Source organism: Barbus barbus (assembly GCF_936440315.1).
Source record: "Barbus barbus genome assembly, chromosome: 15".
Classification (NCBI taxonomy): domain Eukaryota; kingdom Metazoa; phylum Chordata; class Actinopteri; order Cypriniformes; family Cyprinidae; genus Barbus; species Barbus barbus.
The window spans coordinates 3,537,880-3,553,689 of NC_136743.1; the positions used below are offsets into that span (position 1 = coordinate 3,537,880).

General features: G+C 41.3%; 1 protein-coding gene across 1 annotated transcript; it reads right to left on the reverse strand.

Annotated features, from left to right (window-relative positions):
* Positions 1-12,428: 12,428 nt before the first annotated feature.
* LOC306881960 (relaxin-3 receptor 1-like) lies at positions 12,429-13,628 on the reverse strand (the record flags this gene model as incomplete). Its single annotated transcript, XM_079436357.1, has 1 exon — positions 12,429-13,628. The coding sequence occupies one exon, from the start codon at positions 13,626-13,628 to the stop codon at positions 12,429-12,431; it is 1,200 nt and encodes a 399-aa protein (XP_079292483.1).
* Positions 13,629-15,810: the final 2,182 nt, after the last annotated feature.

Sequence of the window (15,810 nt, forward strand, 5' to 3'; positions counted from 1 at the left end):
ATGAATGTAACACTAGCATAGTAATGCTGCCTTCACATGCTATCGGAAATTTCCTATTTCCCACTTATGAAGTCGTGATTACAAGCTTGTCACATTCAAGTGCTTTGTTGTAAGAAAGAATAAAATGTAGCATCCCACTGGTTGACAATCACATAAACATTCTCCAACCTAGATAGTCAGTTTGCTGACAATTCTGTAATTTCACTCAAATACATGCTTTTTCATTGTTTATAAAACATACAATATGCTTCAAATGATCATTTATATATATATATATATATATATAGTGCATAAATACACTAGCGACAAGACAAAGTGATGTAGTTGTTGTGAGAATAACATTGACAGCAGCAATGGTTGTCCTCTCCACCATGTTTAAAGTTTATGGCTCCCAACTCTGAAACTCTGGTATCAAATGCTGCATTCACGGCATGTCGTAATTACTGTGATTTCTAGATGACAGCACGTGATGTTCTACTTGGAGCTGTTCACACCGAGTGTGTCTCACTCGTACTGGAATGTGAAGCTGCGGGCTCTTTGATCGCCCCCTGGTGACTGGCTGCAGTACAGGTCATAAACCCCGCCCCCTCCATGTAAACGAATGGGACTTGAGTCATAACAAAAAATTAATTACACTTCCAATACAATTTTCCAAAATATGATTTTGGTCATTTAAGATGTTATCACGCTGATATATGTTCAATTGTTCGTTTTTGTGGTAAGTTTGATTTTAGTTAGTAATTTGATGCTATAAAATGTCGTAAAAGAGAGATGACTGAGGACGATGGCAAATGGTTTGCATATCCTCAGCACCACTGACAAACATCTAATCTTGTAAAATGTGTGGTAAGTACTCCATAGTATAAACAGAGTAACTCACGCACAATCGCAAATCTCAAAAGTGAAAGTGGTCGTGCTTTCAAAAGCAGTTTCAATGCCAGGCATAATAGCGGCTCCCTGATGCCCGCAATACAGTATTACCCAATGATATAACTGCAAGAGAAAGTATTGAAATATGTATTTTCCTCTCATCTCATATTTATTCCCTTTAGGGGTTCCATAGTACACATCATTTTCTTTCCAAACATTGTGATGTCTATCAGCCATCGTGATGGACGATGGCATCGTCTATTGGCCCAACTCTAGAATGCACCTATAATTATTTCAGAGTTTCCCAGTAGTAAGTACGACTTAAGAGGCATTCATTTCAGACCCGGTAGCTCGTATGTATTTACGATAGTTCCGATAGCACGTGAAGGCAGCATTAGTCATATTGTCATTGTCATGTTACCTACCAGCCTCAGATGTGTCTCATCATTACCATTAGGTGTTTGAGTTAATCAGTTAAGTGAATCATCCAGTGGTTCACTCATAAAATCACTTGTTGTTTTGTTCCTGAATGAATCTCTGCTTTGACTGAATTGGTTTAATAAATGAACCAGTGATTCATTCATAAAGACATCACTTTTCACTGGATTTCCAGGATTGCATACTGTATGGTTTTGCTAACTTTTAACCCAGTTTTTCATCCTTATTTTACAGAATCTGTTTTGCCTCCCAAAAAATTGAGAAATGGTGGATTCGCAATAATGGGTCTACAAGCATCCCAGAAATCTTGAAGGAGTTCCCCAGACTTCTAGAAAAACTTGGCATGGTAAAGAATAATTTAGATTTTATGGTTTCGTTTACAGAAATTTGAAATGGTTAAATTGTTAATGGGGTTGTGCAGATAGATGAAATAGTGCATTGACGATAGTAAGAGATATCGCTGAGAGCTGATGTCTTTGTCGATAGTCAAGGCGATATTACAGGAGCTGCCTCACATCTTTAAAATTTGAGCACATTGTTTTCTGTGAGTGTACACAGCAGCAGCACCTCTGCCAGAATGTCACTAATATCTACATATTCCTAAATTACATTGTTTGTCTCAGGAAGTCATTAATGTAGGCTGACTAAGTCACACTTCAGCCATGCTATTGTCACATGGTCTGCCTGTGTCATTTGTTTCTGATCCAATCTATCTAAATCCAATCCGATCCAAGCTATTTAAAGAAGTGAAGACATTTTCACAGGTAAAGTGTTTCAATGTTGTTTTGATTGTGAGATCAGTTTCACAGTTTGCACTGTATTATTCTTGTGGTTTAGATGCTAAAAGGGAGAGTGCTTTCAAAGTCCTGCCCACTCTGCTTCCCCAATCAATATTCAAGAATGGAGGAAAGGTCACCACAGGATCCTGGAAGTCATTCATTTGAGGTACAACCTCTTTCTTTCTACTCTTTACACAATACTGTGCAAAAGTTTTAGGCCACTAGTATTTTCACCAGTTAAAAAATGGTTTTAAGTCAGTTATTTCTATCTTTTGCAGTAGTGTGTCAGTAGGAAATATCAGTTTACATTTCCAAACATTCATTTTGCCATTAATTGTAGTAATCCAGTGAATGTCTGACAACAGCCAGTGCTCCACACAGAGATCTGATCTGATCATCATCCAGTCTGTCTGGAATGACATGAAGAATCTGAGACGGACTAAATCCAAAAGAACTGTGGCAGCATCTCCAAGATGATTCAAGAAACCTGCCTGCAAAGCTACAGTACTGTTAAAAGTTTTAGGCACTTGTGAAAACATGCTGTAAAATGAGGATGCTGTCAAAAATAATGTCATAAATAGATTTCCTTTATCAATTAACTTCTATTAACTAAATTAAATCAACATTTGGTGCGAACAACCTTTGCATTTAAAGCAGCTTTTGCCCCAAGCACTTGTGCATAGTTTTTCAGGAAGCTTTACAGGGAGGTTTCTTGAGCATTTTGGAGACGTTGCCACAGTTCTTTTGGATTTAGTCTTTGTTCTGCTTCTTCATGTCATTCCAGACAGACTGGGTGATGATCAGTTCAGATCTCTGTGTGGAGCACTGGCTGTTTTTAGACTCTTTGTGCAAACAAAAATCTCACTGGATTATTATAATTAATGGCAAAATGAATGTTTGGAAATGTAAACTGATATTTCCTACAGATACATTACAGCAAAAGATTGAAATAACTGACTTAAAAACGTTTTTTTTTAGCTGGCTAAAATACTAGAGGCCTAAAACTTTTGCACAGTGCTTTATATATATATATATATATATATATATATATATATATATATTGAGGGCTTTAAATACACCATCATTTATGCCATGTTGGTTGGATGAAATTTAGGTAGACAACCAAGAAGTGCCAGTAAGCAGAAATAAACCTAAATCAGTAACACAATAAATATTTTGTTTGAGCGACCTTTACCAGTTCACAGGAAAACCTTGATAGTTTGGCTGATTTCCAAAAAATATACTTAAACGTTAAGTCAACTTAAATGTTACAACTTGTAAAAATGTAAGTGTAAGTGTAATTAACAGGTGGGGACCAACATGGTGATGCATTCCTGCACATTTTGTGCTTTGGTGAGGAGACAACGACATCCCACACCATCGCTATTGTTTCGGGCCATGCCATTGAAACAGACTTGTTGCTTGAGGCTGTTTATCTTTTTCAAGTCCTTTTTTGCGTTTGATGTTAGCTACACTAATATCTTCCTTCCTGGGAATTTCTCCAGCATGCAGTATATCATATTGATGGACATGAGTCTTCATGTGTCAAGTATTTGAGGGCAACAGTTTTTTTTTTTTTTTCTGGCTACTTGTTTTAATTTTGTCACATGTTGTAACAGAAGGACCAGGCTCCTCCCAGAGCCAGTTACCCCGATCCACCTCACCTGAATTTTAATCACCTGCACCTGCACCTCATTATCACCAGCCACATATAACCTCAGTCACCAAAGTCACCAGTTGTCCGATCTCAGGATTACTCCATGGACCATCTCTGCTGCTTTACGAAGCTGAGTATAACTACCTGCGATTACTTACCTGTCCCTACTTACCTTCTGTCTTCTCCATTCCAGTCCTCCTCCTCGTCTGTTCCGTTGGCTTGATCGGCTCTCCGCATCTCTCAGCCGCTCTGCCGCGGCCAACCCCCAGGATCTGTAATATCAGAAAGACTGATTACTATTGACATTCTGCTCACCTTAAACCTCACGAAGAGACACTCACCACATCCGAAGACTCCTCACGATTGCTATTCACTGTTACACCCTGCAAATAAACACCTTGTCATTTCACTTACCATCTGTGTCAGACCCGTTCCTTTACAGAAGATCGGACCTTGTAGATGGCTCCATCATCAATGATGAGTGGGAGAGGGGGTTCCTCGGTTGGACCAGGCTCTGGGGAAACAGAAGGGTAATATGGTTTGAGTAAGGAGACGTGAAAAGTAGGGTGAATTTTATATTGTGCAGGGAGCTGAAGCTTGAAAGTGACCGGGTTGACCTGTTCCAGAATGGTGAAGGGGCCAACGAACCTGGGACTCAGCTTACGGCTGGGCAGGCGTAGCCGAATGTCTCGTGTGGAGAGCCATACCTTCTGTCCAGGCAGATAGGTGGGTGTTGCTGAACGACGAGCATCGGCGGCGATCTTCTGCCTGCGTACTGCCCGTTGCAGGTGGTGATGTGCTGAGTCCCAGACTCCCTCGCTTTCTCGGAACCAGTGGTCGACCGCAGGCACATCGGAAGGTTCTCCGGACCAGGGAAATAATGGAGGCTGGAAACCGAGTACGCACTGGAAGGGAGAGAGTCCAGTAGAAGATTGACGGAGTGAGTTCTGGGCGTACTCGGCGCAGCCTAGGAACTGGTTCCAAGAATTCTGGCGGCGATGGCAGAAGGTTCTCAGGAAGCGCCCAATTTCCTGGATTTTGCGTTCAGTCTGCCCATTTGATTGAGGGTGATAACCTGAAGTCAAACTGATGGTCACACCTAGGAGAGCGAAGAAGGCCTTCCAAACACGGGAGATGAATTGTGGACCTCTGTCCGAGACTATATCTTCAGGGAGGCCGTAGTAACGGAATACATGATTAAATAAAAGTTCTGCTGTTTGCATGGCAGTGGGGAGTCCAGGTAGAGGAACGAGACGGGTGAATTTGGAAAATCTGTCGATGATGACGAGGATGCAGGTATTATGGTCGGAGGGTGGAAGATCAGTGATGAAGTCCACTCCCAGGTGTGACCACGGGCGGTTGGGAATGGGTAAGGGCACCAGCTTGCCGGAAGGGAGATGACGGGAACTCTTGGATATGGCGCAGTCTGGGCAGCCCTGAACGAACCTTCTCACATCCCTGGCCATGTTCGGCCACCAGAAGCGATCGCTTAGCAGCGAGAGAGTAGCGTTGGCCCCTGGGTGACCAGTACCAAGTGAAGTGTGAGAGGAGTGGATGAGGGAAGTGCGTTGTGTCCTGGGAACATACTGACGATCCGGTGGGCAGCCCGGCGGATTGGCAGGAGGAGTGTCGGAGGCCACTGGCGGAGAGGACCAAGCAATGGGACTTACGATGATGTTGGAGGGCAAGATACCTTCGGGCTCCTCGAGAGAATCCTCCTTGGTGTGAAGACGAGATAAAGCGTCCGCCTTGGCGTTACGGGATCCTGGACGATAGGAGATTTGGAAATTGAAACGGGTGAAAAACAATGCCCATCTTGCTTGGCGTGGATTTAATCTTTTGGCGTCTCGTAGATATTCGAGGTTCTTGTGATCGGTAAGCACGAGAAATGGTTGAGCTGCCCCCTCCAACCAGTGTCTCCACTCCTCCAGGGCAAGCTTGATGGCCAGAAGCTCCCTGTTGCCGATGTCGTAGTTCTTCTCCGCCGGGCTGAGCTTCTTGGAGAAGAAGGCACATGGATGGAGCTTGGGAGGCTTCCCCTGCTGCTGAGATAATACCGCACCTACTCCAGTTGTTAATGCGTCCACCTCTACGACGAAGGGCAGTTCTGGATCGGGGTGGACGAGGAGTGGTGCGGTAGTGAAGGCTTCTTTGAGACGGTTGAAGGCATTGGTGGCATTCACATCCCAGGCAAGGGACTTCTTACCTCCTCGTAGGAGGTCAGTGAGGGGGCTTGTGATAGAACTATAGTTGGCAACGAATCTTCTGTAAAAGTTTGAGAAACCCAGGAAGCGCTGCAATTCCTTGATCGTGGTGGGTCGAGGCCAGGATGTAATGGCTTCCACCTTCCCCTTGTCCATGCGGATGCCACCGTGACTAATGATGTATCCAAGGAAGTGGATGGATGGTTGGTGGAATAGACATTTTTCTGCCTTGAGGTAGAGCTGGTGTTTCCGTAACTGCTGAAGGACCTCCGCAACGTGGTGGCGATGTTCGGCCAGGCTCCGGGAGTAGATCAAAATGTCATCAATGTAGACTATTACAGAACGATGAAGAAACTCCCGGAGCACCTCATGCATGAAGCTTTGGAAGACAGAGGGGGCGTTGACAAGGCCATAGGGCATGACCCGGTACTCATAGTGCCCTGTAGGGGTTACAAAGGCGGTCTTCCACTCGTCCCCCTCTCTGATGCGGATGATTTCCACGCCTCCTATCCGGATCGTCCTGCACCTCGAGGCCGAGGCAGACCACCACGACGCCGAGGTCGGCCCCCAGGAGTGGGCCGTGGAGGGGGGGGTACTGTAACAGAAGGACCAGGCTCCTCCCAGAGCCAGTTACCCTGATCCACCTCACCTGAATTTTAATCACCTGCACCTGCACCTCATTATCACCAGCCACATATAACCTCAGTCACCAAAGTCACCAGTTGTCCGATCTCAGGATTACTCCATGGACCATCTCTGCTGCTTTACGAAGCTGAGTATAACTACCTGCGATTACTTACCTGTCCCTACTTACCTTCTGTCTTCTCCATTCCAGTCCTCCTCCTCGTCTGTTCCGTTGGCTTGATCGGCTCTCCGCATCTCTCAGCCGCTCTGCCGCGGCCAACCCCCAGGATCTGTAATATCAGAAAGACTGATTACTATTGACATTCTGCTCACCTTAAACCTCACGAAGAGACACTCACCACATCCGAAGACTCCTCACGATTGCTATTCACTGTTACACCCTGCAAATAAACACCTTGTCATTTCACTTACCATCTGTGTCAGACCCGTTCCTTTACACATGTATTGTCTGTTGTAGGTCTCTGTGTTTGGGTTAGTTTTAATGGCACAATGTTTGGTCTGATTCTCATGTGGCAATAATCAATTTCATAGTTTTATGATGCTGCAATGACAAAGAATAGGAATCTCCAGTACCTAGTTTACAAAGTTTTGTTTTAAAGAAACTGATCTAACGTTATTTTATGTGTGTGTAGGGATTGGATGTTATGTGTAACAGTAGCACCCATTCAAAAATTGTTTTAAAAAGAAATGTGAAAACTCATTAAATTGATATTTACATTTGCATTTTTTTATGTTGTGTAATTTTATTACAGAAATTATTTTACATTCCTTTGTGATTGTTTATTATTATTGGTAAATATAAAGGTATCAAGGCAATGAGACAACAAATAGCCCAATGTTTAGGTAATATTTAATCCAGCAACACAGTTAACCTGACCCACTGGCTGGGTCAAATAAACAACCCAGCATTCTGGGTAAAATGGTTAAACCCAGCACTTGGGTCAAAACAACCCAGCGCGTGTTCTGTCCCATAGTTACCCAGCTGCTGGATTAAGCTTGGGTTATTTTTTAACCCAGCATTTTTAGAGTCTAGAGTCTTTTGTAAAGGTACTTTACAAAATCTTTGTATGTAAAATGCGTTAGAAAAATTTCAAACGTGGCGGATGTGCGCGAGGTAGAAAGGTTTACAAAAGGCTTTGAGTTACTAATGCTGCGTTCCAGGCGACCCGTAACCCGTGTTTTTCCAACCTTCTACCCGTGAAAGTGCACTGGAACAGCAGTCAAACCCATGACTTCCCACCCGTAAACTCATACTAGATCGATGTACTCCCAGTTCCGCGCTCTGATGTCACATAGCCCACGAAACAACAGTGGCAGCCCCTACGGATATACAAATAACGTGAAATAAAAGGTATGACAGCTTTTCTTGCCTTATGCGCCGATTTTCCTCCTCCGTTTCTCTCAAATAAACAAGGAGTAAGCACCTTTGGCGATAGAAATGATTGCAAATGAGCATAAGCCCCATATGGTCCGCCATGCTGGTTTGTATACCTAGCTACCACAATTCCTTGCACTCAGGCAGTTTGGCATGACTTGCCTGGAACGCTACAAAGTCGTGAGTCGTGGTTTGAAGTCGTGACTTACGGGCTCAAAAACCTGCCTGGAACGCAGCATAATAATCAACATTTAACATGGTAAAAAATATTTTATTTATTGTTATCCGTGTTATATTTCATCTGCAACAGCAATGTGAACTTTTATAAACATCCATTTGGTCGTTAACTTTTAAATGCATCATTATGCAGAAAATATGAGCAGCGTTCTCCACATGAAAGAGCCGCGACTGGCTGATCAACGAGATACTTCTTTTCTCTCCAATATGGTAGGAAGTTAAATGAAGTGAAATGTGGAGGATGTTAACTATGAGAAGATGATTGACAGGCCAGTTTACAGTGACAGTGTGCATGTGACAGATGCAACAGAGCAGTCCGTTAAAGACACAGTTGTGTGGTGATAGTATGCCCCAAAGCTTGCCTACTCTTCTACTACACACTCAAAAGTGTGTACTTTTTCTTCACCAAAAGAGTACATACTTTAAGGGCGTAGTATAAGTAGGCACATTGGGACGCAGCAAGGCACTTGGTTCATTCTTGAATGAATCAGCCATCTAAGCAAATTGTTTGAATGAATGATTCAATGACTCACTCATTTAAGACAGTCACTAGCTGTCACCTTTTTGCATTTTATATAGGCAAAAATGACCTGAAAATAAATTTAAGCACATTTTAGTATGCAGTTGTGAACTTTAATTATATAAAATGTCATTTCCCAGCAACAAAATGATGGTCTGTGAAAATGCTGAATGGCTAGTAATTTTGGAAAACCACTTGCCACAGTGGCTGGTGAGCAAAAATGTTAATGTCAAGCCCTGTGTGTGTATTTATTACCAATGGTTCTACTGGTCCATTACAATAGAAGGTAACTATAAAGAAAGGAACTTAATGCATAGAGCTGTTAAAATCATGCTTTTTGTTCAAGACATCACAGTGACATACAAAGAGGTCAGTCGTACCTAATTATGTCCATAATGGCACTGGAAGATATTTTCACTGTACATTAGCTGTGCTGCTTTCTAGTTTAACTGGAATCAAACCAAAGCCTGCGCATTTGCTATGCTGCTTTTTTCTAAGTCCATGAAAAATTTAGGTTAAGCTTCCAGCACAGAGTGTTCAGCAATTTTGTCCAGAGATCCAGGTAACAGGCAAGCAAATGTAAGATTCACCACAGAATCTGGAAATATATCACCTGCCAGCTCTGTTATAAAGCAATGCTGTGCCACCTGTTTTAAATTCACAGGCAAAATCTGAATATTTAAATTAAAAAGAAATGAAAATATAAACAAGATCCAGTGCATTGGAATCTCAGTGGTTAGATGTGCGTTTTATTCTCCCGGCACAGATGTAAAATCTAAAACTGATTTAAATGCAATCTAGATGACTGATGCAAGGATGAAGAACTGTTTGATAAACACACGATTAATAAAGAGCCCTTCATCAGCCGAGTTCGTGCATCACACATGAAATCTATTTGAGCATGTGGAAAGATGCAAAAACTTAACCAAGACTGACAGCTCACAATGATAAATATGAATCAAGAGGTCATGCTTGTGCATACAGCAGTGAACATTTTCTCCAAAAGGACACCGTTGAACAGAATTGCGTTATTATTCTGTGTGCATGAAGCTTTATGGTTTTCATTAAGCGAGAAGGGTGTCATAAAAACCACATCATCATATTTCCATTCCGGCACCTAACCTGTATAAAAGCCAGGCTAATGCAAATGCAAAAATAATAATACCTTGGCAGAACTTAATTTGGTTGTGGGCATCAGAAATGGGATAGTTCACCCAAAATGACAATCTGTCTTTGTTTATTGGCCTTCCTGTCATTCCAAACCTGTATGAGTTACTTTGATCTGTGTAACACAAAAAATATATATTTTGAAGAAATATTTTCTCATTAAATTAAAAACACATTATTTTAAGATTTACTCTCCCATTGCTTGCTGGGAAGTGCAGCACTGGCCTCGTTTCAGCAATATATATATATATATATATATATATTATAGTATGTATTTATGTATGTTTGCATATTTTATTATTTTATTTATGTTGTTTAATGTTTATCAGTTATAAAACTGATTATGGGAGGGCAAGTCAATTCCTTTGCATTGTAGGATACAGTAATTGTTGTACACTAAATGTTTTCGCAAATGTTTTGTGTATGCATAAAAATTATATACATAGTATATATGAATTTGACAAACATTACAGTAAAGACTGCAGAATTTGCATCATGCAATGCAACTTGAATTTCAATAAAGACTGCAGAATTTGCATCATGCAATGCAACTTGAATTTCAATAAAGACTGCAGAAATTGTTCAAAATAAAAATTCATGTTTGCAATTAATATGTGAAAAAAGAGCACTCATGAGACTTCCTTTCACTGGTGCAATGTTACTAAATATCAAATCATATTTTGATCACTGGATTTATATGTTGTGACATAAAGCACACTTTCAGAGTACTTGACAAAACACTTTTACACCTCTAATAACAAACTACCTTGATTCCATTCACTCTGTTATTGCAAGCAAAGGGAATAAACAACAAAAATAGAGGATTTGCCTTGAAACGTTTTTATTTACACTGAGCCATATACATTTCAGCAAAGTGAACCATTGCACGTGTCAGAAGTTGATTCATATGTGAGAGAAACACTTGAAAATTACACATTGTTATGAAACTCCATCAAAAAGAGTTATCATGTGGATGATTGTGTTTAGTCTGCATTCAGCAGCATTTGTTCAGAGATGATAAATGGACTGAACTATACAAAGGGTTCAAGAACAGTTTAGAAAACCCTTTCTCTTCTCATGGCTTTTTCCTCTGAAGATCGGCAAAGTTCATTTGATATTTTTCTTTGCTGTTTTTCCCAGCATGAGATAATAAACTCGGTCACGGTGAGCGAGTTACAGTCCTGAAGCACAGTGTTTGGAAACACTGCATATCCATGAAGATGTTGGCCGATTGGGATGGTCTGAGAAACAAATGTTTCCATGCAATAGAATCAGCTATCATGGTCTCGCATCACATTAGCAGTCAGGAGTTTGGACACACCTTCTCATTTCTTATAACAACTGTTATCAACGTTTTACAATAATGAACCCTGCATTTTCTGTGCTCTCAGAAAAGGGAGTCATCATAAATAGCTCAAAGTTGATGTGACCCAAAGTACAGTGTTATAAATGTACATTAATTATTTTAAAATACGAAAATAAACTTGATTTACAATGATAACAACTGTGGAAATGTGCCATCACAGTCTGTGAAAAGAGTCCATAGAACTTCAAGTTCAAGTTGAGCTTTATTGTCATTCCGCTACATGTGGGGACATACAGTGGAACAAAATGTTGTGCCGCGCAGGACCACGGTGCTACATAAATACAGACATACAACAATGAAGTTAAAAACACTATAAACCTATACTCAACTAACCTACTGACAGAATTCATCAGAACTATGAAATAGCACAAATAGAAGTGTGTCAATTATGTAATGAAGGACGAACATGTATGCTGAACACTTGTTGATGCTTTTACATCAATATCTGCTTCAATTCACCCATTCAGTAAAAATACATTTAAATAAATTAATTAATTACATTTATAGTCATTAATTGTTAGTCATTTTTAGTCATTTTTGTTTCACCCTTACGCTTTTTAGAAATATTTTCTTAAACTTGTGGGAAAAAAGGAATGGAAAAAAAAAAGAAAAAGAAAAAACTATGGAATATTTAAATAAAAATAAATGTAAATACATATATGCATTTATTTTTTTAGTAAATTTTTACTCATTTTAAGTCCTTTTTGTTTTACCCTTATGCTTATTAAGAAATGTTCTTAAACTTGTATGAAAAAAACAACAACAACAAAAAACACTATGAAATAGTAGGCCTACTGGAATTAAAAAAAAATAAATCTGAAATCATATTCAATGGTAGTAAATTTCACAAAGATATTTTTTAAATGAAATGTTTTTGCTTAACTGCTTCATCTGCTTAAATTCACCCAAACAAACATACATTTGGAAGCATTTCCTTAAACTGATATGGAAAAAAAAAATAAAGAAAAAAACATGCCTTGAAGTTTTGATATCGTGAGAAACACAAGTGCCTCCAAACATTTGTCTAGTAATGTACATGATTATATGGGCCAATGCAATTCTATTTCAAGTCAGCAATGTCTGATATTTGCAAATCCACGTTGCAGAGGTATACAAAGATGCATTCAAAAGTTCAAACTAGTCTCAGTGGCTTTTTCCAAGTTGATAACGTCACATCCCGATCTCCATCTGCACCACGGACACCGCAGGCGGAGCCTCCGCCACCTTCTTCCCCCGGTACACCAACTTGGCCAGGTTCCGGATGGACGGAGTGGCTCTGAACAGCAGTTTCTTGAGGCCGGTGCGGTACTCCTGGCGGATCAGACAGTACAGCACCGGGTTCAGGCAGCTGTTGCTGTGCGCCAGGCACACGGTGATGGGGAACGCATAGGCCTGCGCGTTGTAAAACGCGTTGCTGAACGGCACCAGGTCGAATTTGATGAGCACCCCCCAAAAGGTCAGCGCCTGGTTGGGCAGCCAGCACAGAAAGAACGACAGAACCACGATAGTGACCGATCTGGTGACTTTGGAACGGCGCTTGTGCCGCCCTCTCTCGCTGTCCGAGCCGGGAATTCCACTGACGCGCCGCCGCAGAACGAAGCGCAGCAGCAGGAGGTAACAAACGCAGATGATGACCAGCGGAATCACGAAGCCCAGGAGGACCTTCTGGGTTTGATAGAGACCCAAGAGCAGCTGCGGGTCCCAGCTACCGGAATCTGAGAAGCGCACGAGGCACAGCTCGTCGTCGGACACCTGCGCTGTGGTGGAGTAAACCGCGTGAGGGATGGTGGCCACCACGGACACGATCCAGATTCCCAAACTGGCCCATTTGACCTCGACCGAGGCCGTTTTTGGACTTTGCATCCGCAGGGATGAGGTCAAGGAGCAGTAGCGCGCAACGCTCATGGCCGTCAAGAAGAACACGCTCGCGTACATGTTCATAGTGGTGACCGAGCTGATGATCTTGCACATCACCTTTCCAAACGGCCACCTGAAGTCCAAAGCGGTGTCCACGGCCCAGAACGGAAGAGTCAGGACGAACTGCAGGTCCGTCACGGCTAGACTCATGACGAAGCAGTTGATGGACGACTGCTTGAGTCTGTGGCGCGACTGGAGCAGGTAAAGCGCCAACAGGTTCCCGACGAGCCCCAGAGCGCACACGATCAGATAGACGAGCGCGATCACGACGCGCATGGCCATGCTCGAGCTGTCGCCATAGAGCTCCGGCGCGGACTCTTTGGAGAGTAGCTGCAGCCAGCAGCGGAGAGACAGGTTGTGGAGAGCGGTCCGGTTCGACAGCGCATCGCCCTCGTCCAGTGCTGGTCCGCACGCCGCTAAACCTGGTGCCAACGCGCTGCTGTTTCCTTGCATCGCACGGCTTTACGCACCCATATGATTTCTATAAGATTCCATGTGCTACACAAATGTGTACCTAAAAGTCATCCTACAGGTGCAGCACGTGATCCTCATGCGCGTAAACTCTTTATTTCTATTTATCAGTAAAGTTGCTGCGTGAATATGTGCCGCAGCCGCTCCTCTCTCCTCTGACTCTCCGCACCTGAATGAGCTCATGGAGCATCACCGGGCTTTATATAGGGGAGACTGGGTGCTGTCACATGCGGACGTTTTCACTTGTCATTGAAAAAAAAAAATCATTAATGTACTTGATATTTATTTAACCTGAAAAGGCTGTATAATAGACATTGGGATAAAAGCAATTGCCAAATGAATAAATGTATATTCCACAAAACTGAAATTCCACAAATACCTATAGAAAATGTACAGTGTAGCTGGCATAAAACACTAGTTTTATTTGATTTTTTTAGTTAAATTACTATATCCTACATTGTCATTAAATGATCACATAATGATTATAATGATTATGATTATAATTTTTCTTTAACGCTACATTATTATGTTACTTTTGGCATTCTAGCAGTTGAAGCAACTGCAAGTGATCTTCGGAGGAACATTGTTTAGGTCGTTACGTGAGTTGTGCTGCGGAATCTGATGGCTTGAGGCAGATGATCAAAACTCTACCAATAACTAAAGAAAGACTGAAAAATACGCCTTACAAATAGTTAAGCAGCTGATATGCCATTGTTGCTTGACTTAGGTGGGCTATTAAAATTAATTGTTTTAAAATTATGTTACAAAAGTTTGGCAATGCCATGTAGCCTAATTGCTTTTCAAGGCTTTGAAAAATGATTACATGTGTACCATAGTGATTTTGGGGGCAAAAACAGGGTTTGGAAGATGGTTTATGTTTGCTCATTATTTAAATTTGGTTACGTTCGAACCACAAAATGTACATAGTGTAGCATTGAGCGAAAAATATTTATGTATTGAAGATTTTCACACTCTTATAATGTGGTTCATATTGTAAAATAATCTTCTCGAAACATTCTTTTCAAGGCATTCTGCTCAAGTAAGTGTGAATACATAGCAGGTTTGCATTGTAACAACACATAGTATGTGGGTCAGCTTGTGTTTCATAACTGCTATCTTTTTTTTTCTGGTCAGTGATGGTGGCAATGTTCAATAGCTTGAAGACTTTAAAGTTGGTCTATACTCAAACTTTCTTTAAAAATAATTTCACCCTGAAAAATATTCACTATAATATAAAGTGTGACAACTATCCCAGGCATTGTAAGAACACCCACATATAAAATTAAGCCCTAAGCCCATGCTAGAATCCTAGAATCGTGGGCTTGACTTGTTAGTGGTTGAAACAGCCTTTTCTGGCTTAAGCAAAGTAATTGGAATATATATGAAATAATTGATTGAATTTCCTGTTTTTTTTCTTTTACTCTTGAGAGATTCATACAGAAATGAATTAATCTGACCTCAAACAGTTTGTCCTGAAAATCATTAGTGTGTGCACTTTTAATAAAACCATCTAAGAATGCATATTCCAAATTCTTTTATAGGTCAAACAAGGTCAAACGTTTTCTGTTTAAAAACAAATATTTTCAAATCCACACAACTGTGATAAAAGCAAACTAATATGTATGATTTCCATCTTTAAATAACTTTAAGTTTAAAGCATTATATTCCCATGAGAAGTTTTTTTGCGACTCGTGAGTGAGATGGTACCTGACTTCTCTTGAGTTTGCTGGCCATCAACATTTGCATGTAAAAATGGGTCAGTATTCAGACTTCACGCAGCGTTAGAGAGAGAGATCAGAGCAGGCAGTGATTCTCCGCACACGTTCAGCTGTTCGGTCTCCATCCGTTCTCCTGCTCAACGCGGCTGTTTGAGGTAGAGTCTGTAATCCAGAACACACTACTCACCCAGGGCTCTGAGAGACAGTGATTGATCATGGTAGAGGTGGAGGGTCGATTGACGTCCCTCAAGGCGAGCTATGCGTTAATTGAGTTCATTCCAGGAAACTGGCTTCCACTGTATACAGATTCTGAGATAGTCATTCGGGGATTGTCTTCTCGAGCATTTAGTCCAGATGAACCCTGATGAGCACAGACAACTAGTCAATATATCCTGAGGAATGTGAACAAGATCCTAATGAATGATCAATCTAAAGGAGACTAATGG